At 45.3% G+C, this 26685-nt stretch overlaps 3 protein-coding genes and 1 long non-coding RNA gene across 4 annotated transcripts; all 4 read left to right on the top strand.

The window, feature by feature from the left end:
- The first annotated feature begins 4288 nt into the window (after positions 1-4288).
- LOC136351842 (uncharacterized) lies at positions 4289-5745 on the top strand. Its single transcript, XM_066304265.1, has 3 exons — positions 4289-4824; positions 5426-5565; positions 5657-5745. Exons 1-3 carry the CDS (start codon positions 4289-4291, stop codon positions 5743-5745), a joined length of 765 nt encoding a protein of 254 aa, XP_066160362.1.
- Positions 5746-6065: 320 nt separating this feature from the next.
- On the top strand, positions 6066-7826 carry LOC112936392 (uncharacterized). Its single transcript, XR_003238497.2, has 2 exons — positions 6066-6806; positions 6987-7826. It is a non-coding gene; the product is annotated as an uncharacterized lncRNA (long non-coding RNA).
- Positions 7827-9168: 1342 nt separating this feature from the next.
- On the top strand, positions 9169-21018 carry LOC4346411 (PI-PLC X domain-containing protein At5g67130). Its single transcript, XM_026020243.2, has 8 exons — positions 9169-9384; positions 9526-9648; positions 9751-9888; positions 9989-10087; positions 10999-11302; positions 20004-20224; positions 20311-20397; positions 20556-21018. The coding sequence occupies exons 1-8, from the start codon at positions 9316-9318 to the stop codon at positions 20751-20753; spliced, it is 1239 nt and encodes a 412-aa protein (XP_025876028.1). The 5' UTR covers positions 9169-9315; the 3' UTR covers positions 20754-21018.
- Positions 21019-22859: 1841 nt separating this feature from the next.
- LOC4346410 (CBS domain-containing protein CBSX1, chloroplastic) lies at positions 22860-26467 on the top strand. Its single transcript, XM_015757188.3, has 8 exons — positions 22860-23214; positions 23783-23870; positions 23969-24033; positions 24467-24515; positions 24979-25037; positions 25716-25831; positions 25916-25973; positions 26051-26467. Exons 1-8 carry the CDS (start codon positions 23041-23043, stop codon positions 26123-26125), a joined length of 684 nt encoding a protein of 227 aa, XP_015612674.1. The 5' UTR covers positions 22860-23040; the 3' UTR covers positions 26126-26467.
- Positions 26468-26685: the final 218 nt, after the last annotated feature.

Genomic DNA, 26685 nt, shown 5'->3' with positions numbered 1-26685 from the left:
TTTTGTGATTTTCCAAAGAATTAATCTTCGAGTGGGCTAAGGCCCATTCATTAATTCCAACAATTCGAGTGGGCTAAGGCCCATTCATTAATTCCAACACATAGATCATCTCTCTCGTTTTGCTCTCGGTCTTCTCTCTCGGAGCGGCGGAGCCAAGGCGGCAGGCGGCGGCGCAAGAGGGGAGGCGGCGGGCGACGGGTGGCGGCGGCGGGTGAAGACGGTGCAGCCCAGCGGCGGGAGGTGGCATCGGCGGCGATGACAGCGCCCTCCCCTCCGCGGCAGCACCGTGCGGTTGCTTCGGCGACGCGCGGCGGGAGGAGCGGTGGCCGCCCGGAGGCTCCCTCCCTCCTCCAGATCCAGCGGAAGGGCTCCAGAGCCGCACCGCCTCCCCTCGGGACCTATGGTGAGTCACCGCCAATGCTGCCCTCAAAAACCGTTGGCCTTCAACTGATGTAGTTCCTGCCGCTGGCCTGCGTCAAGCTCGTTCAGAAGCCCGACGACCGCGCCAAGCACTTCCGCCGCCACACGTCGCCTGCAACCCGACGTAACTTAGTGTTGTTGGATTTGTGATTTCGTGATTTTGTGGATTTGTGATTCATTTTCTATTGTTTTTTATTGTCGCTCAGATGGATTGGATTGGGAGGGAGATAATACATGGGTGTTAGGTTTATTGTGGGGATCAAATTTATGAGGTCGATATTGGTATTTTCTTGTTCTTTTTGGTTATTTGACTGATTGATTTGGGGATCTAGCTCGGGATTTTTTTTAAGACAGACTCGGACTCGAGGAGGGAGGGATCGCACGGACGAGTGGAAAATCGGGCAAACGAACGAAAATTTGGTGACGAAAGAAAAAATATGAATCTTTTAATTAGTTATTATAATCTCTACTACTTTAAAAAATAAGAATGGCTTCCATCGTCCGAAAAAAAACCGGTCGAAAAAACCCAAATTTATCCAATAAAAAAACCGGACGAAAAAACGTGCGAAAAAAAGAAGAGAAAAACCAAATATGCCCGATCTAAAAAAAACTGGGCGAAAAAAACCAAAATTGTCCGATCAAAAAAAAATCTAGACAAAAAAATCAAATTTATCCGATAAAAAAACCGGACGAAAAAAAGTGCGAAACAAAGAAAAGAAAAACCAAATCCGTCTGATCCAGAAAAAACCGGGCGAAAAAAAATCAAAATTGTCCGATAAAAAAATCGGGCGAAAAAAAATGTGCAAAGAAAAACCAAATCTGTCCAACGCGGAGAGAAAAATGCAAAAAGAAAAGAAAAAAGGAATGTCGGACCCTCATTAATTGACGCGGAGAAAAAAAAATCTCCCAGATCGCTCTGGTCGTTCGTGATAAAAAAAAGAGTAGGGGGAAAAAACCGGATCACTCACGAGAATAAAAGAAGACCGCAAAACCAGAATCTAATCTAACTTCTTAACGAGAGAAGTTTCCATCGTCCGCTAAAAATAAAAAATGCGCAAGAAAAAAACAGTTTCCAAATAACGCTCGAAAAAATACGGTTTCCTTTGTCTGAAAAAGCAAAAAAAAAAAAGAAGATATTAAAAACGGTTAGAAAGAAATACGCCATTTCTAAAAATGGTTTGAGAAAACCGCACAAGAAAAAATCACCGTTTATAAAAAAACAAGCCGCTCTGAAAAAAACTACCAGAAAAAAACACCGTTTATAAAAAAACAGATCCAAAAAACAATCAGACTCAACGTGAGAAAAAACCAAAACTGTTGTTTCTAAAAACGATTCGAGAAAACCGTTCGACTCAACGCGAGAAAAAAAACCGCTTTTCTAAAAAAAAGTCAGAGAAAACCATCCGACTCAACACAAGAAAAAAAACCACTGTTTATATAAAGAACCGCTCTGAAAAACCGAAAAACCGTCCGACTCAATGCGAGATAAAATTGATATATGCTTGGGTCGGATAAGATCCATCGATTTTTTTTCTATCTCCTACACATCATTTGATTCCTCATCTCATCTAATCTCTGGTATGCAATTATGATTATCGGACTATTTTTGTTAAGTATAGATACTATTCTTAATAACATATTATATGGAAATAATATTAAAAAATAAACATATTTTTAATTGTTATTTAGAGAAAAGTGCACGGTGACTATTTTGTGTAGACTTGACCCAGAGTGTAGGATTTGATTAACCTATTATTGGTTGCAAGAATAAGATTGAAAGAGTATTCTAGATTATATGCATGTTGTTACATGAATAATCCAATTATTTTAGATAAAGCAAGTATTGGTAAGATTGCCATCATCGAGGTTAAGTCATTATATGAAGATGTTCTAATTTTCTAATTATGTTAGTTACAACGATCCATACAAATATATTGATATGGTTATGCATGAAAAGTGTATATTGTAATTGGATTTTTTTTTTACCCGTTGCAACGCACGGGCATTTTTGCTAGTATAAGATTAAAAAAATAAGAAAAGCTTCCTGTTAATCTTTTCGTCCGTCATTAAAGAGTGGGCCACACAATATTTTGTCGCTAATCCACAATCCGAAAGCGTGGCCACGATCTCTTACGCCCGCAAATAAAGGAGAAAAAAAAAAGAGAAAGCCTTGTTTGTTGAGCAGCCCATCTAAAGCAGTCCGTATTGGATTAGTGACGAGTCAGCCCATCCAAAGCAACAGCAGGCCGGCCCAGAGAGCAGCCGCAGCCCACAGAGCGGAGGAGCAGCAGCAGCCCAGCACAGTACTGCGCAACACTGTAGCAACGGAACAGGAATAAAGTTTGGACTCACGCCAACCAGGAATCGGATAAAAAAAAGCAATTTTATAAATGTAAACATGTAGTCACCAACAAAATGAATTATTTACCGATAAAATAAATTATTTTTTAAAATATAAAAAATAATCACATGTGTCTTTCTTTTTTAAAAAGAAAACAAATAATCACCAACAAAATGAATCGTGTTAACATCTGGATTTTTTCCCTCATCAATTGCTCATTCGTCATAGGACACCTAATCACATCACTTTTTTTTCCTTCATGGTATAATTTCTTTTATTATTTAGAGTGAAAGTTATTCTGCGATATACCACATTTTTTTCTTTCCTTCTGATTATTTGAGTGAGCGATTATGCAATTGGAGTGCAGTGAGGTTGATCTGATAGCTAGCAAAAAAATATTTCTTGGATTATGGCTACTCTTTACAGTATGAAAAAAATTGTTTATCAATATCGAGTGCCAAAAAATAACAAAGTACTGCAATTGACTCATAATAATACATGACAAAAAAAGTAAATATTTTTTGTGGTTTCAAACTTCAGTATCCATGTCAGTGGATTTAGAGCAGCAAATAATTATATCATGTTAGCGTCTTATTTGCACTGGAAAGATTCGATTCGACTATAAAGACCTCAATTAACCTGGTGGTTTTATGCTTCCACACACTAATTATTATTTTCTTCTTGATTCTATCAATTTTTTTGGAACATGACCTACAACCAGCAAAGAACTTGAAATTGATTTTATCTGTGTTTGAAAAAATATCTGGCCTGAAAATAAATTTTCACAAAAGTGAGCTATTCTATTTTGGGCAGGCAAAAGAGTGCCTTGATCAATATTCTTCTATATTTGGTTGTAAGCTAGACTCTTTTCCTGTTAAATATCTTGGAATTCCAATGCATTTTAGGAAGTTGAGTAATAATGATTGGAAGGTTATTGAACAAAGAATAGAGAGGAAACTTAGTAGTTGGAAAGGTAAACATATGTCTGTTGGAGGTAGATTGGTTTTGATTAATTCTGTCCTTTCAAGTTTAGCTATGTTCATGATTTCTTTCTTTGAGATTCCGAAAGGGGTTCTTCATAAGATTGATTATTATAGATCATGTTTCTTTTGGCAAGGGGATGACCATAAGAAAAAATATAGACTAACTAGATGGGATATAATTTGTCAACCCAAAGACCAGGGTGGATTGGGTGTTCATAATTTAGAGATCCAAAATAAATGTCTATTGAGTAAGTGGTTATATAAGTTAATTAATGAGGATGGTGTTTGGCAAGATTTATTGAAGAGGAAGTATCTTCATAATAAATCTATAACCCAAGTGGATAGGAAACAAGGTGATTCTTATTTTTGGTCAGGGCTTATGAAGGTAAAAAACATCTTCTTAAGTATGGGCTCTTGGATTGTGAATGATGGTTAACAGATAAGATTCTGGGATGATAAATGGCTAGGTAATATAGCCTTCAAAGATAAGTATCCATCTTTATATGCTATTGTCAGAAGGAAGAGTGCCTCTATTGCTAGTGTTATGGGTTCTGTTCCGCTAAATGTTTCTTTTAGGAGAGCTTTAGTTGGGCAGAATCTAACACTTTGGTATAATTTGTGTGCTTCCATTGCTCATATCCAGTTGGATGATTCTACTGATTGTTTTAGATGGAATTATCATCAAAATGGCCATTTTTCGGTAAAGTCAATGTACTTAGCCTCAATTAGCAATGGTTACATTGATAGAAATAAGTTCATTTGGAAGCTTAAGATGCCGCTTAAGATCAAGATCTTTATGTGGTATTTGCTCAAGGGAGTCGTCTTAAGAAAGGATAATCTTGCACGACGGAATTGGAATGGGGGTTTAACATGTTGTTTTTGCATGAAAAATGAGACGATCCAACACTTGTTTATGGATTGTCATTATGCAAAGTTTATTTGGAGAGCTGTTCAATTTTCTTTTGGATTACATCTTCCTAGAAGCATGCCTCATATGTTTAATGGTTGGCTTCAGGGTGTGGACAAGGACAAGAGAAAGTTGATACTTGTTGGTGCCTCTGCTTTATGTTGGGCCCTGTGGTTATGTAGAAATGATAGGGTTTTTGACAAATCACCATCTGTTTCCTATATGCAGGTAATTTTCAGGGCAACATATTGGCTTCGGCTGTGGGCTCAACTATAAAAGTGTGAGGAAGATGGAGTTTTCCTAAATGTTGCATGTCGTACTCTTGAGTCAACGGTTATACAACTTTTTGCCAACCATGGATGGAGATTTTCTAATAGGCTGGAATAATGTTTTCCTTGTCATGTTAGGTCTTTCTTTTAATTTTGGTTGGTTTGATAGTTTTATCTTGAATTAAGACTTTATAAGTGTGTTACTTTTTATAATAATTGGTTGTAGCTCTTCGGAGTAAAGGCCGGGATGTTTCATTCCATTATCTAAAAACCCAATGCAACGCATGGGCATTTTGCTAGTCTCGAAAAAAATAGAAGTGGTTATAAGAGCATCATCAACATTATCTCTATATTTTGTACCCAAATTATTTTCTATGAGAACCCTAAACAAGATTTAAGATATAAAAATGTTGATACCTTCAAGAGATTGGTTAAAATTGAGGATAATTTGCCTTTGTATGAACTTGGTAGATGGCGACTGCAAGTCGATATAACTGGATTTTAGGCACATCGACAACGGCCTCGGCGTTGGTGGCAAGTTGTCTGTCGATTACCTCACCGGTGGGTCCGAAATGGTCGACAAATGCGATAGCAATGGTGGAAACAACAACGGTCTGGTGAGCGACAACGAGTCCTACGGCCCCAGTGTGCTACTCGTGGCTCTCTTCAGAAGAAGGGAGCTGCCAACCGGTTGTGGGGTTTAAGAAATATGCAACTCTATTATGATTGATTGCAGTGGAGATGAGTACAACGGCATCAATGGATGACTTCGCAAGGAAGTTCCTGGCTGTAGCATTTCATGATCGCAATGGGAAGAAGCACTGAGATAAATGGAAAAAGCGCAGATCGATTTGAGAGCGAGAGACGCAGTGATGAGAACGCCTAATTTTTAGGAGATGTTTAGAGATACAGTTGGAGCAAAATTTGTGTTTAAAATCATAAATTCTAATATTGGAAATGATTTACCCAATGTCTCGTTCTAATCTCTCCCTGATGCTCAATACAGGCGACATATATCATCTATATACTATAATATAAAAAAGAGGAGTTGTCCCGCTCCAATGCTACAGGCCAAATCATCCGGACTAATCTGGACCGTCCATCCAGGCGCAGCTTATTCCACCGCACGATTTGGCTTGCACGCCGATTCGCCGAAGACATCGCTCCTCCGTCCTCATCCACCCGCTGCCGCGAAGACGTCGCTCCTCGACTCCTCCTCGCTCGCTCCTCCTCCTCCCCGCGTCCTGGCAGGAGATCCTCCCCGCTCCTCCGCGGCCACGCCGGAGCCGCCGCCGCCACCGCTCCTCCGCGGCCACTCCGGAGCCGCCGCCGCCGGGTCCTTCTTCCTCCCCATCGACGCGGCCGGCCTCTTCGCTCGCGCCTCCTCCTCCCCGCTGCCGCCGCTCCGCCGCATCCTCGCCGGATCTCTGCCGGATCTCTGCCGGAGCTCCGCCTTGGTCCCTCATCAAGTCCCTAATCCCTAATCTTCTTCCTTGAGCATTGGCCTGTACCATGATTTTCCTTTTTTTGTTGAAGCCAGGTCGGCCAAACTGCAAGTGACCCATTGATTATGTTATTTGGTACTCTCAGACCACATATATATTCTTCCTTCCATGTTGGTTCAGCCATTGCTTCATGCTTGCTTTACTTTGAGTTTTGTTTGCTCCGATCTAACATTCACATTGTTTTTGTGCGTTGAGGACTGGGGCGGGCTTCTGTTTTATTTAGTGCCTCAACTTGATTAAGCCACAAAATTATGCACTTTGTATGGCAAAGGTAAAGCACTTTGTTGTCATGGGTTGTTTTAAATAATAATGGATCCCCTTTTTTCTAGCCTTGCAGATTGTCATGTTGCTGGAATTGTAAGCGGACTGACGAATTCAGGGGTTTGTCATTGCTCGAATACCATTATATGCATTGTTTCAAGTTGCAGAACCATACTATTTTTTTTACGAAAATGCTGAACCATACTATTATCATTTACAGAATATATATTTATACATTTATGTGTCCATCCATACTCTTTATAGGTTATTCTCAAGTCTCAACTACCAATGTCTCTACAGGAACGAGCTCCACTTGATGATCTTGCTAATTCCAAGTGCCATGACATTATCAAGCTCTAAGCAAGGCCATGGGCTATGGCGATCTGGGTAAGCAGAATATATTTGTCTTTCTATATACCTCAGCCCATCAACCGTAACTTAGCAAAAGTACCTGTCATCTGGCTTGGGAGGCATTACTGAATCTCACCTATGCAATTTGATGAACTGACATTCATGTTTTGCTATATACTTCCTATCACTAGAATTCCTGTTACATTATATATATGCGCATACATTCTTGTGTAGCTACTAGGTAGATATTTCTTCTAATGATACGGTTGTCAGAATCAATGGCATTCAACTGATCAGTTCAACTTCATGCATTTCGTGTCAGAAGGGAACATATGAGAGTTAACATGTATACGGCATATTGTGTTGATTGCCCATAAACAGCTAGCCCAACATTCTTCTGCTCTGCTAGCTGATTGCCCATAAACAGCTAGCCCAACATTCTTCTGCTCTGCTAGCTATAATTTGGATCCTAACTTCAGTGTGAGATATATGCGCAGTTACAAGTTGAACTACTATTAGTTTACTAGGACGGCCTGTCATAACAAGCTATAGTTCTATGAATTTTTTGAAATAAAAGATGATCCATTTGTGAGTTCCATTGTTTGAGACTAAAAGAAATACAGATTGCAAGAGCAAAAGGCAATAACGTGAGGAAGGGAGAAAAGTTGTTTTCAGCACAATAAGTCTGTGACCATGTTTTCATAGGAAACTCATTATAAAGAAATGAAATGGAAACAACTTTCCATGGTGATTTCATTGACCATTGCTCAGATCAATGACACAAATGATGTAGGATACCAATGCAGTAATCCACGAAGTGAAGAATGCATGATTCAGTTGGTGGAAAGGCAATACATGATGAAGATGATTTGTACAACAAATTGGCTTATGTAAAATTAATGCTCTTTTCTCATTTGGTGTTTTGTATCATTGCAATACTCCAGCTGTTGTAATTAATCAAGTGTTACCAATGTTGAAGTGGTCTGCACCTTGTAGCAATCTAGCAGAGCTCTAAATTTTGTTCTGTGCAAAATTTGGGATAAAGTGAGAGAATGGGATCCTGTTTACAAATGTCAAATAAATTAGCTATAAAAAAAATCCAAGCAGTTTAAAACCAGAGCAAGGTATTCCCTTCAGTTTTATTACGCCCTTTCCACATAGGAGACGGTTATAAATTCTAAGAAATTGCATTTCCTTCAGTTTTATCCCCCCCTCCCCCCCGCGCGCGCTTTTCACATAGGAAACAGTTAGAAATTATGTACACAACATCAACAATTTGTATTTACACCAAGTTTTTCTGAATGGTGTAGTACTCAATGGGGCAGATAAAAAAAAATCAAAAAATGATGTCACACCTTGACGCATGAAATTACCACCACCTTTTTAAATATATAATGTTGTTGATTTTTGGACATGACATTTGACCATTTGTTTTATTAAAAAAACAATGTAAAGTTAAGTCATGCTTAAAAGTCCTTCTAAGCATGACTTATATTTATATCTTTACGTATTCATGCTAAAATTTTGAATTAGACAAATATTCAAATGTCATATCCAAAAGCCAACAATATCATATATTTAAAATGCAGAGAGTACATTTGTTATTTATTTGTTTCTTAACTGATTCCATTTATAATTTATTAAATATTACACTATAGATGTATGTTTTATTACCTATGTGGATTCCACATGTTCACTTACATTGACTTATTAAAATGTCCATCCTATCTTTGGACAATATACCACCGTAAATTTGGTTTTTGATAGAATATATTCTTACAATTGTATTACACTGGACTTAATTCATATTGGTCATGACGTGCATTGCACGTACACGATTACAAGTGACTTTAAAAAAAACCTTCACTGACATGAATAAAAACACGACCCAAATACACTAGTGCGCTGACTGTTTTTTTACCCCGAAAGCTATCCCATTTCCTTCCCACAGTCTTTACCCTTTCCCTTTTCCTTTTCTTTTTTAAGCCTTTACAGAGTCTTAACTTATTAAATGGCCATTAAGTTAGCAATCATCACAAACATGCTTAATATTCCATAATCATATGAACATGGTTAGTAGGAGTCCCTAGAACCTCCCGCAACAAATACCCCCTCCTTCACCCCTCTGGACGCGACGCCGGCATCAGTAATTGAGCGCCGCGGCGGCGGAGGCGGGCGAGGCTGCAGACGCCGACGAGGGCTGAGCCGGACCCACCCACCCACCGAGCGCCGTGGCTTGGGCGGCCGGGGAGAGGGAGGGAGTGGTTGGTGAGCTCTAATGGCGGGCCTCCCCTTTCTCCTCGCGCTCCACATCGCACTGCTGCTGCTTCTTCCCTGCTCCTGCCAGGTACTCCTCCCGATTAACCGCTTCTTTCATCCGATTCTTGTCGCAATTTGTTGCTCGAGCTACTACTTCTTTGCCCAATTCGATCTGCCTGCCCCGCTGCTGCTGTTCCAGCACTTCTTGATGCGTTGGTTATGTATGCAGGTTGGGGATTCGTGCTCGTCGGCGCGCGACTGCGGCGCCGGCCTCTACTGCGGCAATTGCGCCGCCACCGGCAAGACCCGGCCGTCCTGCATCAGAGACCTGGCGATCCAGCCTACCTCCATTGTACTAATTCTCATCGCTTCTCCTCCTCTGCAGCTTCTCTCCTGTTGTGCAACAAGTTTTTCTCATCTCACATGTTCTGTTGTTACATCCATGCTTGTTTAGGTGAAGGGACTGCCCTTCAACCGCTACTCATGGCTGGTCACCCACAACTCCTTCTCCATCATAGGCGAGCCGTCGCACACCGGAGTCGAGAGGGTCACGTTCTACAACCAGGAGGACACTGTCACTAACCAATTGAGGGTAGCTTCTGGATCTCTGACCAGATTCTTCACTTACTCCTGTATATGTGAACTGTTATAGGATGAGTATATTTCTTGCTTTGGATGTTGGGTGTTTGCAGAATGGAGTGAGGGGATTGATGCTGGATATGTATGACTTCAATGATGATATCTGGCTCTGCCACTCCTTGCAAGGCCAATGCTACAACTTCACTGCTTTTGTAAGTTCTATTCATTGCCCATACTAGAACTAGATATGTGCCATTTCATATCTATTTAGGAAAAGCCAAATTCAAATATAATTCGGGCGGGCCTTGCTTCAGTAGTTCAGTACACCTATTTTAAAATCTTTGTGCATCCTAAAGCAAAAGTAGTTAGTTTAGAGGGAAATATGGAGAAACAATAGTTAGTTGGATTTGCTAAGATTTTTCTGAATGCCCAGCTCAAATTTTGCCCAGCCCTATAAACTGCACAATTGAAAACTGGTGAGTATATGCTTGTTGTAGAATTGAGGTGCATCTTCTACCTGTTTTCTTGTCAGATAGCTCTGATACCTAAACACTATCTTAATCTAGTCTTGAATGCCGATACTCTGTCAGAAAGAAGACATCACGCATTAATTAGCCCCTACAAGGCCTACTGCCTGATCATCATTGGTACTTCTTCAAACCCTACCAAAGCGTGGGTAAATCTGTAATTGCACACTTCTTATCTAAAAGTTGAAAGGCCCTTGCCATGTAAAATCTAAAGGCAGTGGAACTATGCTGGACTAACAACTAAAAATGTTGGACAAGGATAAATTCGTCTCAGTACAAAACTATCCTTTATCATTACTAACCAAAGTTGCTTTAAGATCGAATGTTTCTTAAAATAGATTTGTGCTAAAGATTAAAGAAAGGCGCGTGCAATTTAGATAAGAAGTCCTGCACTGGTTGCTTTGTTATTCCAATCGTCTCCTGTATTTGGGGACAACATTTTCAATAAGATTTCCTTTGAGGTAATCAATTGTATTGGATAAGTTTAGTAAACATGAGTTGGTTATTGTTTTGCTTTTTGGAATCTATTCATCGTTATCTTTGCTAACAGTCTGTTTACACTCTAAAACTAATGTTTAAATGAAATATTATGTTAGCAACCAGCAATTGACACATTGAAAGAGGTGGAAGCATTTCTATCTGAGAATCCGACAGAGATAATAACAATATTCATTGAGGATTACGTCCATTCAACGATGGGATTGAGCAAATTGTTTACTGCTGCTGACTTGACGAAATATTGGTACCCTATCTCAGAAATGCCAACTAATGGAAAGGACTGGCCAAGTGTCACAGATATGGTTGCAAAGAACCACAGGTTGCTAGTGTTTACTTCTGATTCTTCAAAGGAGGCTAGCGAAGGAATAGCATACCAGTGGAGTTATCTGCTGGAGAATGAGTGTAAGTATGGCTTTCTCTGCTTTAATTCTTATCTATGTTTAATCATATTAACAGCGATAGCTATGTGATACAGATCTACATACCACTGAATCTTCCTGATTCATAGGTGTGAACAGTGATATAGCAGCCACTTTTAGTTCACTATTTTAAGAAACATTGCTTGCTAAAAAATGTTAAATTCTTTGGCACAGGCATTTGTTTTAGCTTTCTCAGTAGTCAGTTATTGAGATGTCTGAATTTTTCATTAGGACTAGTTTGTGTTGTCAGTGTGCACATCCAAGATCTATATATACCGGTATTAACATTGTATCAAGTTGCCTTACAGATTTCCTGATGAGATAGGATTGAATATGAATTATTGTATTATGGTTTAAGAAAATATATTGTACAGAGCAGAAACAGACAATATGTAAACCATCTGTCCATCTGTAGTTAACACAATATTGTACTACCTCCATATTTTAATGTATGACACCGTTGACTTTTTGTCCAACGTTTGACCATTCGTCTTATTCAAAAAAAATTATGTAATTATGATTTATTTTATTGTGACTTGATTCGTCATCAAATGTTCTTTAAGCAGGACATAAATATTTTCATATTCGTACAAAATTTTTGAATAAAACAAATGGTCAAATGTTGGTTGAAAAGTCAACGACGTCATACATTAAAATACGGAGGGAGTATTTGTTAAGCTAGCTCTCTTTGAAATTTTTGCTTATTCACTGGGTAATCACATAAAGCACAACATATGCTTCTTTTGCCGGTAGTCAAGATCAAGAAAAGGTAGTGGTTGCTAATCAAAAGTAGTGTTTCTTTTCAAATTGTCTGTGAAATGCTTGCCGTTCTGAATTTCTGTAATGAACTGACTTCAAATATGAATGTTTAATGGAAATCAGAAAAGAAAAACTAAACAGCATGATTTGAATCCACTGCCCACCCTTCTAGAGTTTGATGTGTTACTACTAAAAAAGAAACCCCCCCCCCCCCCCCCGCGTCGCCCACGCGCTGGCGACACGGGGGGCGAAACCCTAGCAGCGCCGCCGCCTTTCCTCTCCCCCCTCCCCCACCCTTCTAGAGTTTGATGTGTTACTACTAAAAAACAACCCCCCCCCCCCCCGCGACGTCGGCGTGACGAGGCGTCGGCGACGGCGCGGCGTCGGCAGCAGAGGCGGCGGCGACGGCGACGACTCGCACGGCATCCGGCGGCGGCCACCACGACGGCGAGATGCGCGCGGGCGGCGGTGCTCGCGCCGCCGGGGGCGAGCGACGGCTGCAGCACCGCCGGCCCTGGTGGTAGCGGTCCGAGCGACGGCGGCGACGGCGGAGCGAGGCTTGCGGAAGGCGGCGACCGGCAGCGCGGCTGGTGATGGGCAACGGCGGCGGTGCCAATGGCAACCGCGGCTGCGGCCTGAGGCACCAGCGGCAACGCCGTCGGTGTGGAGGCAGAGGCCTCGGAGCTCGTCACAGCGGCGGCGTCAGTGGCTGCTGTGGCACGGTGGGAGGAGGCGCGGTGGTGCGTTTGGCAGCAGTGGCTGCGGTTGTTAGAATTTCAATGGTTACTCTCATTGAGAAGAGGATGGCACTCGAGATGGGGCAATTTTCTGGTTTTCTTCATTCACTAAACACAAAAGCCATATCCTCCCAAAGAGGATTGGATACATATTTATAGCTGCTTGTAGCAGCCATGCAGCCATGCTAGTCTAAGAGGGTGCTGTCAGCATCCCAACAAACTGTCCTAGAGCATCTCAACAAACTGCTGTCCTAACTGTCCTAGAGCATCCAAACTGAAAGTAGAGATGCTGTCCTAGAAAGCTGAAAAACAGGAAAAAGGCACCACAAGACCAAGACCAACCAGCCAAGACTTATTCCTACATTCTCCCCCTAAGTCTTGTGCGCCGTCTTGTGGGAGAGTTGAGCCATCCCGATCCGGGAGCAAAGCTCAAGGAACTTGATCCTCCCAAGGGGTTTGGTGAGCAAATCCGCAAGCTGGTCCTTGGTGTTGATGTAGCTCGCCTTGATGCTCCCTTCCTCCAAGTAGCTTCTGATGAAATGGTACCTCACTCGGATGTGCTTGCTCCGTTCGTGAAAAACGGGGTTTTTTGCCAGGGCCAGAGCGGACTTGCTATCCACCCTGAGCTCCACCGCTCCAGTATCTCTGCCGAGGAGATCACTAAGCAGTCGAGCAAGCCAGAGCGCCTGGGTCGAAGCGGCGGATGCCGCCATGTACTCGGCCTCGCAGCTGGACAGGGCCACCACCTGCTGCTTGATTGACTGCCAGCTAACGAGGCACTCGCCGAGGAAGAAGAGAATCCCGCTCGTGCTCTTGCTGGTGTCGATGTCGCCGGCGTGGTCGCTGTCGCTGTACCCGACGAAGTGTGCCTTGCCAGGACACCTCGGGTAGTAGAGACCGTGGTCGAGAGTCCCCGCAACGTAGCGGATGATCCTCTTCACAGCCTGCTGGTGCTCCGTCGTCGGTCGCTGCATGAACCGACTGACGTAGCCGACGGAGAAGGCCAAGTCCGGCCGTGTGTGGGTGAGGTAGCGAAGGCTCCCCACAAGACGTCGGTACTGTGTAGCATCCACCTCCTCCGCTGTGCTGTCGCGGCTCAGCTTCAGTCTCTCCTCCATCGGAGTGAGAGCTGGGTTGCAATCGGTGAGCCCAGCCAGCTCAACGACGCGCTTGGCGTAGGCGGTCTGTCGAAGCGTGATCCCGGAGTTGTCCTGGTGCACTTCGATCCCCAGGTAGAAGGAGAGAGGCCCCAGATCACTCATCTGGAAGGTGGCCTTCATCTCCTCCTTGAACGCCGCGACCTCTGCATCCTTGGTGCCGGTGATCACTAAGTCGTCGACGTAGACACCCACCAGCAAGGCATTTCCTCCATTGCCCCGCCGGTAGATGGCCGCCTCGTGCGGGCTTTGCTCGAAGCCCATCCCCTTGAGCGTGGAATCCAACTTGGCATTCCACGTCCTCGGTGCCTGCCGCAAGCCGTAGAGGGCCTTGTGCAGGCGTAGCACCTTGCCCTCCTTGCCGGGGATCACAAATCCCGGCGGCTGGTGCACGTAGACCTCCTCCTTCAAGTCGCCGTTTAGAAACGCCGACTTGACGTCCATGTGATGGACGCCCCAGCCTTCCTGAGCAGCCAGCGCAAGAAGGAGTCGCACGGACTCCATCCGTGCCACGGGAGCGAAGGCATCGTCGTAGTCGATCCCCTCCTGCTGCACGAAACCGCGTGCCACCAAGCGAGCCTTGTGCTTGACGATGGCTCCGGCTTCATCCCTCTTCAGCTTGAACACCCACTTAAGGGTGATCGCGCGGTGACCACGAGGGAGGTCAGCAAGCTCCCAGGTGCGGTTCTCCTGAACCGCGTCCATCTCCGACTGCATCGCGGCACGCCATGCCGCGTGTTTCTCGGCCTCTGCAAAAGACCGAGGCTCACCGTCGTCGCACGCAAGGTGCAACTGCGCCTCCAGGTTGCGAGGCACCAGTCCCGGCACCGGCTGGTCGCCGAGAAGATCCTCCATCGTACGGTACCGTAGCTGCTCGCCGTCATGGTACGCGTCGATGCGCTCCCCGTCGTGGGAGAGCGGAGTAACGAACTCCACCGGGCTGCGCTCAACACGAGCTGGCGTCGGAGTAGACGTGCCCGGAGGAGTGGCTGTTGGTGCTGGAGCGTGTGGGGACACCGGCTGGGGTGGTGTCGACGAAGAGCTCGTCGTAGTCGAAGTCGTGGCCCGAGGGTGTGTTGGTGTTGGAGTCGGTGGAGGCTCGGGGACTGGGGTAGACACGCTCGGTGAAGAAGAGCTGCCTACTCCCCCAGCTCCCTCGAAGTGGACGTACTCGATGGTGAAGTCGTCGTACGTCGGAGTCGAACCATCATCCACCGCCTTGTCCCATACCCACCCTCGCCCTTCGTCGAACACAACATCGCGCGTAATGCGCACACGCTGTGTCTCCGGGTCGAGGATGCGGTAGGCCTTCGAGCCCTCCGCGTAGCCGATGAACACCCCTGGGGTGCTCCTGTCGTCGAGCTTGCCGATGTGGCCAAGCTCCTTGGTGAACGCGAGGCAGCCGAAGACCCGCAGGTGGGAGACCGCCGGCTTGCGCCCATGCCAAGCCTCGTACGGTGTCCTGCCATCGAGGGCCTTGGTAGGCGAGCGGTTGAGGATGTAGGCGGCCGTCACCACCGCCTCCCCCCAGAAGATGGCCGGCATCCCCCTCTGCTTGAGGAGGGCCCGAGCCATCTCCACAACCGTCTGGTTGCGCCGCTCGACGACGCCGTTCTGCTGTGGGCTGTACGGCGCGGTGTAGTGGCGCTGAATGCCCTCATCAGCGCAGTACGACGCGAATTCAGCCGCCGTGAATTCGCCGCCGTTGTCGGTGCGCAGCACGCGCAGCTTGCGGCCGCACTCCGCCTCTGCTGCAGCCTGCGCATGCCTGATGGCGTCCGCAGCCTCTCCCTTGCTGCCGAGGACCATCACCCACATGTAGCGGGAGAGGTCGTCGACGAGCAGCAGGAAATAACGTCGTCCTCCTGGTGTGGCCGGTGTCACTGGGCCACACAAGTCCCCGTGCACGAGCCCGAGCCGCTCCTTGGCTCGGAAGCTCGTCTGCTGGGGAAAGGGGAGCCGCCGCTGCTTTGTCACCACGCAGACGTCGCAGAGCTGCTCCACGTGGTCAAGGCACGGCATGCCTCGCACCATCTCCTTGGCACTGAGCTGCTTCAGGGCCTCGAAGTGGAGGTGCCCGAAGCGCTCGTGCCACTGCCACGCCTCGTCGTCCCGACGAGCGGCGAGGCAAACTGGATGTGCGACTTGCGCGCTGAGGATGTAGAGTCGATTAGTGCCTCTGGTTACCTTGGCAAGAAGGCGACAACGGCGATCCCAAATCCTCATGAGTCCGTCCTCGACCAACACGCGTGAGCCGTTCTCATCCAGCTGTCCCACGCTGATGATAGAATTCCTCAACGCGGGGATGTAGTAGACTCCGGTGAGCAGCCTGTGCTCACCGGACTTGGCGGTGAAGGTGACGGAGCCAACACCCTTGATCTCCACGCCGGAGGCGTCCCCGAACTTGACGGTGCCTCGGACGCTGGAGTCGAACTCGGTGAAGAACTCCCGTCGGCCGGTCATGTGATGGGTGGCGCCGGTGTCGAGGTACCACCCATCAGCCTTGTCGTTGCTGGAGCCGTCGCAGAGGGAGACGAGTACCTTCGGCTCATCAAGGTGGAGGAAAGCCGCTGCGGCCGGTGCCGCTGGAGGTAGCTCGATGCTTGCGTGAGCTAGGAGCAGAGCCGGCTCTTCCTCCTCCACCCGTGCGACGTGGGCCTGGCCGCGTCGTGGCTGTCGACAGTCTTTGGCCCAATGGCCAAGCTTGCCACAGTTGCGGCAGGTGTCGTCTCGTGCCGGCTTGTGGTTGCCGGTGGCAACGCCCTGGGCGCCTCTGCGGGCGCCACCCTCGGCACGTCTTCGCGCCCACCGTAGCTGGACACCTCCCCGCGCCTTGCGCGGCTTACGGCCGCCTGTCGGGGAAGATGACTCCCCCTTCCTCCCGTCACCCTGAGAGGCCTCCCACTGCTCCCGAGTGAGATGGAGCTTCCCGCCGATGGTGATGGGCCCCGAGAGAGGCCGTGGCTCATCACCATCGACGACCTTGAGGCGACCTAACGCCTCCTCGATCGACATCGTGGAGAGGTCCAGCAGAGATTCAATCGAGCGAGCGATCTGCCTGTACTTCTCAGGGACGCAGCGGAAGAGCTTCTCGACAGCTCTCTCCTCGTCGTAGGTGTCGTCGCCGTACTGCACCATTTTTTGCAAGAGAGTGTTGAGACGGAGAGCAAAGTCATCAACATCCTCACCTGGCTTGAAGGCCAGGTTCTCCCACTCCTTGCGGAGTGCCTGCAGTGTGGACTTGCGGGCGCGGTCGCTGCCGATGCGTGCCGCAGCGATGGCGTCCCAGGCCTCCTTGGCAGTCCGCTTCTGGGAAAGCGAGAACTGCATCTCGGGCGGAACTGCAGCGATGAGGGCATCCAGTGCCCGCCGATCCTCGTCGTAGTCGACGTCACCGTACCGGACTGCCTCCCACATGTGCCGCACCTGGAGCCTCACCCTCATCACCGCGGCCCACTCGATGTAGTTGGTTTTGGTGAGGGTAGGCCACCCACCGCCGGGACCAAAATCCCTGACCACCGTCTGGACGCCGTGGTGACCATGGCGCCGGTCAGGGGAGAGGGAGCCGTGCCGCCTGCGAGGGCCGCGTGCGGGCTCCGGGCTGCCGCCGGCACGCCCGCGCCCGTCTGGGTTCCCGTCGGCGGGCGCGCGGTCCCTTGGGCCGCCGCCGCCGCCGTGGAGGTGGGCTGCTGCCCACCGCTCTGCTCGCTCCCGTGCCCTTCCTCTTGCCAGCTCCTCAAGCTCCCTGTCAGCGGTGATGTCGCCGGCGATGGAGCCGTTGATGCTGCTGCGCAAGGTCTCAACCTCTACCTCCGCCGCACGTGCCGCATCTTCCGCCGCCTCCGCCTCCGCCTCCGCCCTGGCTGCTGCCAACTCCGCTGCCGCCAGTCTGGCCGCCCTCGCTGCTGCTGCAGCGGTCTGAGCCGTTGCTCGCCTGCGCTCTTCTGCTGCGGCGAGCTCGGCGTCCTGCTGACGCCGAGTGCTCGAGGCGACCGAACGCTGAGACCGAGCGTCGGACATGGCGCACCTCCGGGGGGCTGCTGTGTGGAGAGGGGGAAGGGAAAGGGGAAGGAGGAGCAACCGGTGCTGCTGCTGCTGCTGGCTGAGAGCTCAACCGAGCTTGGGAAGGGGTGGAACAAGAGATGTTTAGCCTACAGGAAAGTGTGGCTCTGATACCAGATGTTAGAATTTCAATGGTTACTCTCATTGAGAAGAGGATGGCACTCGAGATGGGGCAATTTTCTGGTTTTCTTCATTCACTAAACACAAAAGCCATATCCTCCCAAAGAGGATTGGATACATATTTATAGCTGCTTGTAGCAGCCATGCAGCCATGCTAGTCTAAGAGGGTGCTGTCAGCATCCCAACAAACTGTCCTAGAGCATCTCAACAAACTGCTGTCCTAACTGTCCTAGAGCATCCAAACTGAAAGTAGAGATGCTGTCCTAGAAAGCTGAAAAACAGGAAAAAGGCACCACAAGACCAAGACCAACCAGCCAAGACTTATTCCTACAGCGGTGGCGGTGACCATGGTCGCCGGAGGCATGGTGGCCTCGGACGGCTAGCTGAGGGCGTGGCAGATGGCTACATCGGGCCGGCTCGGCGCGAGAGGCGCGAGCGGCGGAGAGGAGGAGCTGTCGGTGGGTGTGGCGCGGTCTTCGGCGCACGAAGACTGGCCGGCGGAGGACGCCGATGCAGGGGTCCCGCATGTCGGCAGAGCTAGAGAGGTGGTGGAGCATCGGTGCGTCAGCCAAGGATTCGCAGGTGGTGAGCGGCGGGTGAAAACCTAGTCCGGCCTTGGCCAGGCCGACAATGATGGTTCATTCCCCCTCCTGAGGGCGTTGTCGTGCTGCCTCACCCCTCAAGGGTGGTTGCCGGGCGAAAGCCTAGTCTCGGCTCCTTTGAGCCCCGACGGACGGTGGCGGCGGTTTTTTTCCGTCGCTTCTCTTCTTGAAGACGTCGTTTTGGCATCCCTTAGAGGGCGATCTTTTCTGTGTTCCTTTGTCGGTATAGCGGCAGTCGGTCACGCTTAGCGGCGGCCGGTCTGGTGCTAGCCTTCTCCCGGGTTGTGTGTTGGCGCTGTCGGTATGTGGGTGGTGGTATATTTTTTTCCTTTTCCTGGTTACGACCCTCCAGGGTTGTAATCTTGTAATTTTTTCCTGCTCTATCAATAGAACTTCGCACCGTCTTGTGCGAGTTGTTCAAAAAAAAAAAATGTGTTACTACTAGAGCACATGGGCCTTTCTGATATAGCTATGGCTGTGGTTGTTGTTGTTATCAATAGCATTAAATTTGAGTACATGTCACAAAAATCCAGGTTTGGGGGCATTTATAACACAAAGTCTTAGGTTTTACAGTTTGTTTCAAGGAACCAAAGTTTTGAATCAAAATGTTTTAGAAAACACTCTTTTTTTCCCGAGTATGTAGGAGGGCTGCATATCATTTGATTACAGAAGAAAGAATTCTGCACAAAATCCACAGACCCCAAAACATTTTTATATGATACTAATTACTAAGATATAATGAAAATATTGCACCTTTTAGTACATAATTACATTGGTAGACCCGCAATCAACATTCTCATCACATATTTTCTCCTTCCTCGTTTTCATACTCCCTCCTTTCCAAAATGTAAGATGTTTTATTTTTGTCCTAAGTCAAAACTTCTTTGATTATAAGTTCATAAGTTTATTTTAGAACTTGTGAGCATATTATCTATAGCAACTTCCTTTTGTGTTCTAATTCTGTAAGACTGCTCTGAATACCTGGTCTACATCAGGATATAGACTGTGCATGTTTAACATTATTTCTTCTCATTATTTATAGTTCAAAACATAGTCCGGGAGTAAATTTATATAGCAGTGTGGTGATTGCTGCACATGCGCTGTCTGAACCAAGTGCTACTTGCATTCACAGCTGTTAACTATCCCGTGTCTAGAGTTTATCTGTATTTGCCAATTTCACCAAGAACAATGGCAAGAGAGCTTACCTTACATCTGAGGTCATTTTTGTTTTCTCATTATCATGGCAGCTGGAGATCCAGGGATCACTGGTTCTTGTCCAAATAGAAAGGAATCACAACCACTAAACTCAAGATCTGCATCTCTGTTTATGCAAAATTACTTCCCCACAATTCCTGTAGAGAATGAAGCGTGTAAAGAGAATTCTGTTGGACTACCACAGATGGTCCAAACTTGCTATACTGCAGCTGGAAATAGAATCCCTAACTTCATAGCTGTGAATTACTACATGGTATTACTTTATCAGCACTGCTCATACAAGAAAATGCATATCTGTTATTGCCATTGTATCCAATGGAAATTTTCTTACTATGGCAGCGAAGCGATGGTGGGGGTGTTTTTGATGTTCAAGACAGGATCAATGGCGTGACACTATGTGGCTGCAACACCATTGCTGCTTGCCAGGTAATTGTGAAGCCAAAAGTGTTATTTGAAACAAAAATAGTAATGCATGAATCTTAGAACAAACTATTCTTACTTTTGAGCATAAAAATTCTAGCACCTCTTTCATTCAATATTGGTGTGTTTCAAGTTGCAATTCTCATGAAGAACTATTTTTACAGGCTGGGGCACCAGCGGGCGCATGCAAGGACACCGGAGCCCCTAACCGGACTTCCTCTTCTGTAAATGGAAACGTATATTCAGGAACTATAGAATTCAAGTCACCTGCTTCAGCAGCCAGCATTTCGAATGCTAACATCCCTAGTAAATTTGTTGGTTTGCTACTGCTAGGTCTTGTGTTGATCATTAAGCCGTTTTGATCTTTCAGGCATTCTTTTTTTCTTTTGATGAGTTTGCCACGTTTCTTTTTCGTTTTTAATGTCTCCTATGTGATGGGATTACAATTACAGTAAGTAATCTTGTTAGCCATCTAGGCTAGAATAGATTCAGAGAGTTACGGTCTGGTCTGTTTGGCTGTCTGACCTGAGAAATTTCCTCTCATGCCTGCTCGATATGTTCTAGGCTAGCACCTTACGTTGTACCCATCACGAAGTAATACAAAGAAATTGAATGGATTAATGGTCCTATGGGTTGGCACCAATGTTCTACACGGTGTGAACTTACACGAAATATGTTAGAATGTTTGAAAAAACAGCCAGTGATCAGTGTGCTGCAAACTTGCAATGGAACTTAAATAGCAGAACTACTTGTTTTTTTCAGAATTTAAAAGACTTAAGTTAAATTAAACGCTCTCACCGTACCGGCTAAGAGCAAGGCTAATAAAACAGCCGACTTATTAGCTATAAGGTTCTTTGTAGCCTTCTCTCTATTCACCCATATAATAGTTAGCTATTTACAATTAATATATGATCCACTTGTCCCTCTTACAGAGAGTTTCTTCGTTCTTGTATCCAAGCCGGCTATAAGTTTACAACCTTTTTCTCCTCTCTCTCCTCTCTTCTCTCCTCTACCTCAGCATTTAGTCGGTTTATAGCCTACTATTATAGTTGCTCTAAGTAATCGGTGATCGTGAAGTGCAACTCATGAAGCGGTTTTATAAGTGCTTTTGCACACGTGGACCATAAGAGAGTAGAGGGCAGTGATGATATTACTAATGGAATCAGTTAAATGATTTTTCTAAAAAAATTATAGTAGTTTCTCGTCTCAAAATAAATCTAACCCTCACCTTCAAAGCTATGGTAGCATTAGTGTCGAGAAAAAAAAATATCACTTGGTGGATTGAAGGCTAAAACATTTTCCAAGAACCAATAACAACATGAGTTGTGGTACTTTTACGTTGTACCAAATTATTTGTTTGATTTATAAAGACACGGTCAGCGATTAATTGATTTTGGGGGAGGGTAGAAAAGATGGTTTGATTTGAGTTTATATACGAAATTCAACCCTTCATTCAGGAAAATAAATATCATAATTAGTGAATATATATTTTGCCGCTCTTCCTTGTCCACGCAGTACTCCAATAGGAAGAGAAGATTTTTGTTTCTCCAGTCAGGAAAAGTGAAATAGATAGTTCCAAAATAGAAATCTTGGATTTTGACGGTAGCATCGGGGGTCCTTTTCGTAGGAATACGTCTCGCGGTTGAAAAATATGTAGGTCAATTATATATATTCGTCAGAATATAATACGAAAAATAGAGGCGAGTAGAAAAGCAAAGCAAGCAGTTAGAAATCCACACGCAAGAAGAGAGGAAAACGTGATCTCACCTGAATAACTCGAGTGAAACAGGGACGTCGGAAGCAGCAGCGCCAATTGGTTGTGCGTCGTCTTGTGTGTCTCTTTCACAGCGACACCCGCCCTTGTTGCGTTGCGTCGGCGTATATGTACGCACGCACGCGCACACGCACACGCAAATTAAGCAGAGCGTTCCGTTGATTTTGCTCGTGGTGTGTGTTTGTGTTTGGTATGGTTTGTTTCTCGATCGGTACATCGCCAACTTCCGCTCGAGTTTATTTTATTTTTCTGAAAAAACTGCTCCCGTATAATTTATTTCGTGCGTGCGTGTTTAATTGTCAACCCATACACAACTTGATCTATGTATGTATTGTACGGTCAAGTAAAAGGAAATTGTGGTATACTAGTATACAATTTAAAAGTTATTATTGCTAGCATTTTTTATTTTTGGGTAGAGCGTTGTAGTAATAATCAATTTCATTGAGTAGATAGAAAAGGAAGCATATGGATGCAGTGGAGATTTTTCTCGTCTCTGGAATCCAGGACGGAGCCGAGCGAGCGGTCCAGGACAAAGAGCGCCCATGTCCATGCCCATCACACATCTCCAGCCGATGGGCCCATGTGATGCGCGTCCCGCAGCCCAGCCGGACCCAGTGGCACCATCCAGCCAGCGTACATCGACGACATGTCAAATGCGTATATAGCCGAGCCCTTCCCCTAGGCCCTCCTAGCTATAGCTATTTCACCGCTTCGCTCCATCCATCCGTTCCGTTTAGTTTGCTCCAAGCGCAAGCGCAAGCGGCGGAGAGGAAGCCATAGCCACCTCCCACCACGCCTTGGCCTTTCCATTACCTACGCCTTCCCTTCCCTTCCCTTCCCTTCGCGCGCTACTTGGAATTGGATTAGCCATAGCCATGGACGCCACGCTGCTCCGCTCCGCCGATGCCGCCGTCGCCGTCCGCTCCACCACCACTGCGCCTCCGCCTCGCCCTCGCCTCCACCGCCCCAGTACCCTCCCCCTCCCGTCCTCCTGCGCCTGCGGGCCCCTCCGCGCCTACGCCGCTCCCGCTGCCCCCGCGCCCGCCGCGGTATAATCCACTTCATTCATTCGACCCCCCCTTTCCCCTTCCCCCCCTCCCTCACCAAATCAACAGCTTCCTTAACAACATCTACTTACTGCTGCTGGTTTTTTTTTTTTTTGGGGGGGGGGGGGGCTATATATTCATCTTTTTTCCTCTTTTTTTGCTGGACTACACAACACCGCTCCCATCCCAAATAGTACTCTATTTAATTAGTGCTTTGTTGCTGCTGTTGTTATTGTTGTGTGCTCATCTCAAATTAGTGCTTCTTCTCAAATCTCAACCATATGTGTACCTTTCTTCCTTTTCTCTTGGAATTTCATGAAGCTGTCTGTATTCCTCTAACTGAAATATCTATTCCTTTTCTTTTGTGTGAGTGGGAGGAATATCTATTCATTGTTTCCCAAAAATTCGTCATAAATGATTTTCCCATTAATTCTCCAAACTGATTTATTTTACTTCGAATATATTCATACATACTGTATAGGAGTATGCTAGGAGTATACATGGATGAACTATAAAGTTTCAAATTAATCATTATTAATTTCTGATGAGATGCACCATCTTCCTCCTTCAGCACAACAACGGAGTCTACACAGTTGGTGACTTCATGACCAAAAGGCCTAATCTCCATGTCGTTACACCTGCAACCTCGGTTGATGAAGGTACTACCTTCTTCTCTACTTCTATAATATGAAGTATGTCCTAACTATGCTTGCTGCTAAACCAAATCGCCAACTTATTATTCTGTTCGTTTTTACAGCTCTCGAGACGCTGGTGCAACACAAGATCTCTGGTTTCCCTGTTGTTGATGACACCGGAAAGTTGGTTAGTGCCCATCAAAACTTCACTCTATTCAATCTTTTTCTACTTACTCTCTGCAATTTTTATTCTCAAAACAGTTATGCTTACAAGTCAACAACGTTGGGCTTTTCTCAAGGGGAAATGATTTATTGCTAAATAGTTATCTCAGTAACATGATTCTAGGATATTTTCTTTCTCAAACACGGTTTCAAACTTTATACCTTTTTACATGCTAAATTCGAACTAGTATGGTGATTCTACCTAAAGGATTTAGAGATCTTGGAATGCTCACATCTAGAATGTAGTGCTGATTCATAAAACGGTGTCCTTGTCCCCATGACATGCGGGCCTTTTGATCTCCTCTATTATGTTGTGTCTTAAGAAACATTACATTGACATTATGGTTGAATTGTATCTGATTTCTCATTCTGCCACTCAATCTTACTTCCACCTGCAGGTGGGTGTTGTCTCAGATTATGATCTGTTAGCACTTGACTCAATATCAGGTATTCCTTCTTGGACCTTCAAATCACTTGCTTACAACAAATTCATATTACTAGTACAATATTGCATCCTCTAAACTGCATAAGCCTAGTATTTGTCATTAACACACCATTGCACTACCATCTAACCATCTGCTTGCAGTCATACATGGTGGTCATTTGTCAATATCTTGATAGCCTGATAGGCAGGATCACAACTAGAAAGAACCATAAGTAGTGGCGGCTTGGACCATATAATCTTTTGCATACCTACAACCAAACCTTGTTTAAACCATAGCAACCATAACTTTGATCTGAAATTCTGAATGCAACAAAAGCTTTGCCCACACTGCAACTTTTCTGGAACTCTAAGCTGCAAAGATTAACTTGAGCTATTTAACTTATTTTTTGAAAGTATACTGTTGGGTAGTAAATGCCATAATCCTTGTATTCTTACATTGGTGGTATTTTAAATCCATTCTTTCAGGAAGTGGACTGACTGGCACAAACACAAGCATGTTTCCTGAGGTGGATAGTACTTGGAAGGTATGTTCTAATAAAGATAGAATGTTACATGTTTTTTTATATATATTTTCTAGCTATGCACCATTTTCTTAGATTGGGTTATCTTTACCACCTACTGCCAGGTGTTAGGATGGAATGGTCTGGTTTGGAATAAAAGCAATTTTTAATCATGGAAAATCCCCAGTTTCTATATTCAGAAGCAATGATCCTCCTTAAATAAAATGTTCCCACCACAAAGAACCTTCACATGTTATGACAAAATGCTGTTTGACTAAATAATAAAGTAGAAGTGTACCTTGCATAGTGGCTGATGTAATGGACTGTGTTAGGTCCAGCAAATTGTCACTTGTTTTCCCTATCAAGAATGTTGTTACCTCTCAACTTAGGATGCTTAGTCAGTATTGGGTTAAATACTAAATCCCGTATACCTTACATATATTTTGTAACAGTATTTACCACCCATTTTGTAGCACACCCCAGTAATGATCTTTAAAATCTTGGTATTCTTCACTCTTCATGCATTAGTCTGAACCACAATTTAGTACTTCAATTTGGTAAATATATTGTTTCTAGCATTTAAATAAATAATTAGTCATGCTCCACATATTGTTTGTAGTAGCAGATCTTTTTTTTTTATCTTTATCAATTATTTTTTATTTCACACGTTAATATATTAGACTCATTACGATCGCTGTACAGACATTTCGCGAGATACAGAGACTCTTGAGCAAAACCAATGGCAAAGTCATCGCTGATGTGATGACTTATTCGCCTCTTGCGGTTCGTGAAAGTACCAACCTTGATGCTGCTACAAGGTACCTACAAACAGTCCATTAGTTCTCAGGACCACGTCTACCAATTTATTATCAGACATCACGATTGGTGTTCATTTGTTTCAGGTTGCTACTTGAAACCAAATATCGCAGATTGCCTGTTGTTGATAGCACTGGTAAATTGGTGAGTTGATCTGCCTTTCCTTCCTTCCGCTTTCGTTTCAGTAGTATCTAGTCTTAAGTAAAGTTTCTTTTCTCAAGGTTGGGATGATCACAAGGGGGACTGTTGTCAGAGCTGCCCTCAAAATAAAGAAGACAGCTGAAGAAACTGCTTAAATTAGACAGTGTAGATGATTCTTTATAAGTCATTTCTGGGACTGCAGTCACTTGGAAATTTAGTCCACTGAAACATTATTTGGTGAAATGAACTACATCAGCCTTACAGATACTGCGAATTCGACAGTCAATTCTTCTTGGAACATAGATGGATATAGGTATTGTATTGTTGCAGATATTTGGAATATAGCCGCAATCTGTTTGGGGCCACCAGATTTGGTCGCCTCTCCTTATTAGGTAGCATAACATGGAGAATGTTATTATTTTTATTTTTACTTTTATCATTGACTTGTATTCAAGAACATCAGTGTATTGAAATGTAACACTTCTGATATGATGATACCTTCCGCATCTGGGTTGAAGTGAAAATATTTTCCAATGTTTAGATTATACAACGAACAAGGTTGTAAAAGGTAAATTTATAAGTTAGAGCCTACGTTTAATTTCATCATGGTAGTTGTGTAGTTTTTGAGAATGAAGTTGAAAAAGATTATATGTTTGTCAGCATACGAAGTAAAGGCCACCCCTTTTGCGTCACTGACGTTCTTTAAAAAAGAAAA

The sequence above is a fragment of the Oryza sativa genome, chromosome 9, assembly GCF_034140825.1.
Source record: "Oryza sativa Japonica Group chromosome 9, ASM3414082v1".
Taxonomy (NCBI): domain Eukaryota; kingdom Viridiplantae; phylum Streptophyta; class Magnoliopsida; order Poales; family Poaceae; genus Oryza; species Oryza sativa.
This window is presented reverse-complemented; position numbering and strand designations above follow the sequence as displayed.

Bases quoted from the DNA above. Each gene is read 5' to 3' on its own strand.
- LOC4346410 (XM_015757188.3), top strand. From the start codon at position 23,041: ATGGACGCCACGCTGCTCCGCTCCGCCGATGCCGCCGTCGCCGTCCGC. The intron at 23,871-23,968 runs GTACTACCTTCT...TCGTTTTTACAG, and splicing joins TGCAACCTCGGTTGATGAAG to CTCTCGAGACGCTGGTGCAA. The intron at 24,516-24,978 runs GTATTCCTTCTT...CCATTCTTTCAG, and splicing joins AGCACTTGACTCAATATCAG to GAAGTGGACTGACTGGCACA.
- LOC136351842 (XM_066304265.1), top strand. From the start codon at position 4,289: ATGGGTTCTGTTCCGCTAAATGTTTCTTTTAGGAGAGCTTTAGTTGGG. The intron at 4,825-5,425 runs GTTATGTAGAAA...ACTGGATTTTAG, and splicing joins GCTTTATGTTGGGCCCTGTG to GCACATCGACAACGGCCTCG. The intron at 5,566-5,656 runs GTGTGCTACTCG...GATTGATTGCAG, and splicing joins CAACGAGTCCTACGGCCCCA to TGGAGATGAGTACAACGGCA.
- LOC4346411 (XM_026020243.2), top strand. From the start codon at position 9,316: ATGGCGGGCCTCCCCTTTCTCCTCGCGCTCCACATCGCACTGCTGCTG. The intron at 9,649-9,750 runs GTACTAATTCTC...ATGCTTGTTTAG, and splicing joins CGATCCAGCCTACCTCCATT to GTGAAGGGACTGCCCTTCAA. The intron at 11,303-20,003 runs GTAAGTATGGCT...TTATCATGGCAG, and splicing joins TTATCTGCTGGAGAATGAGT to CTGGAGATCCAGGGATCACT.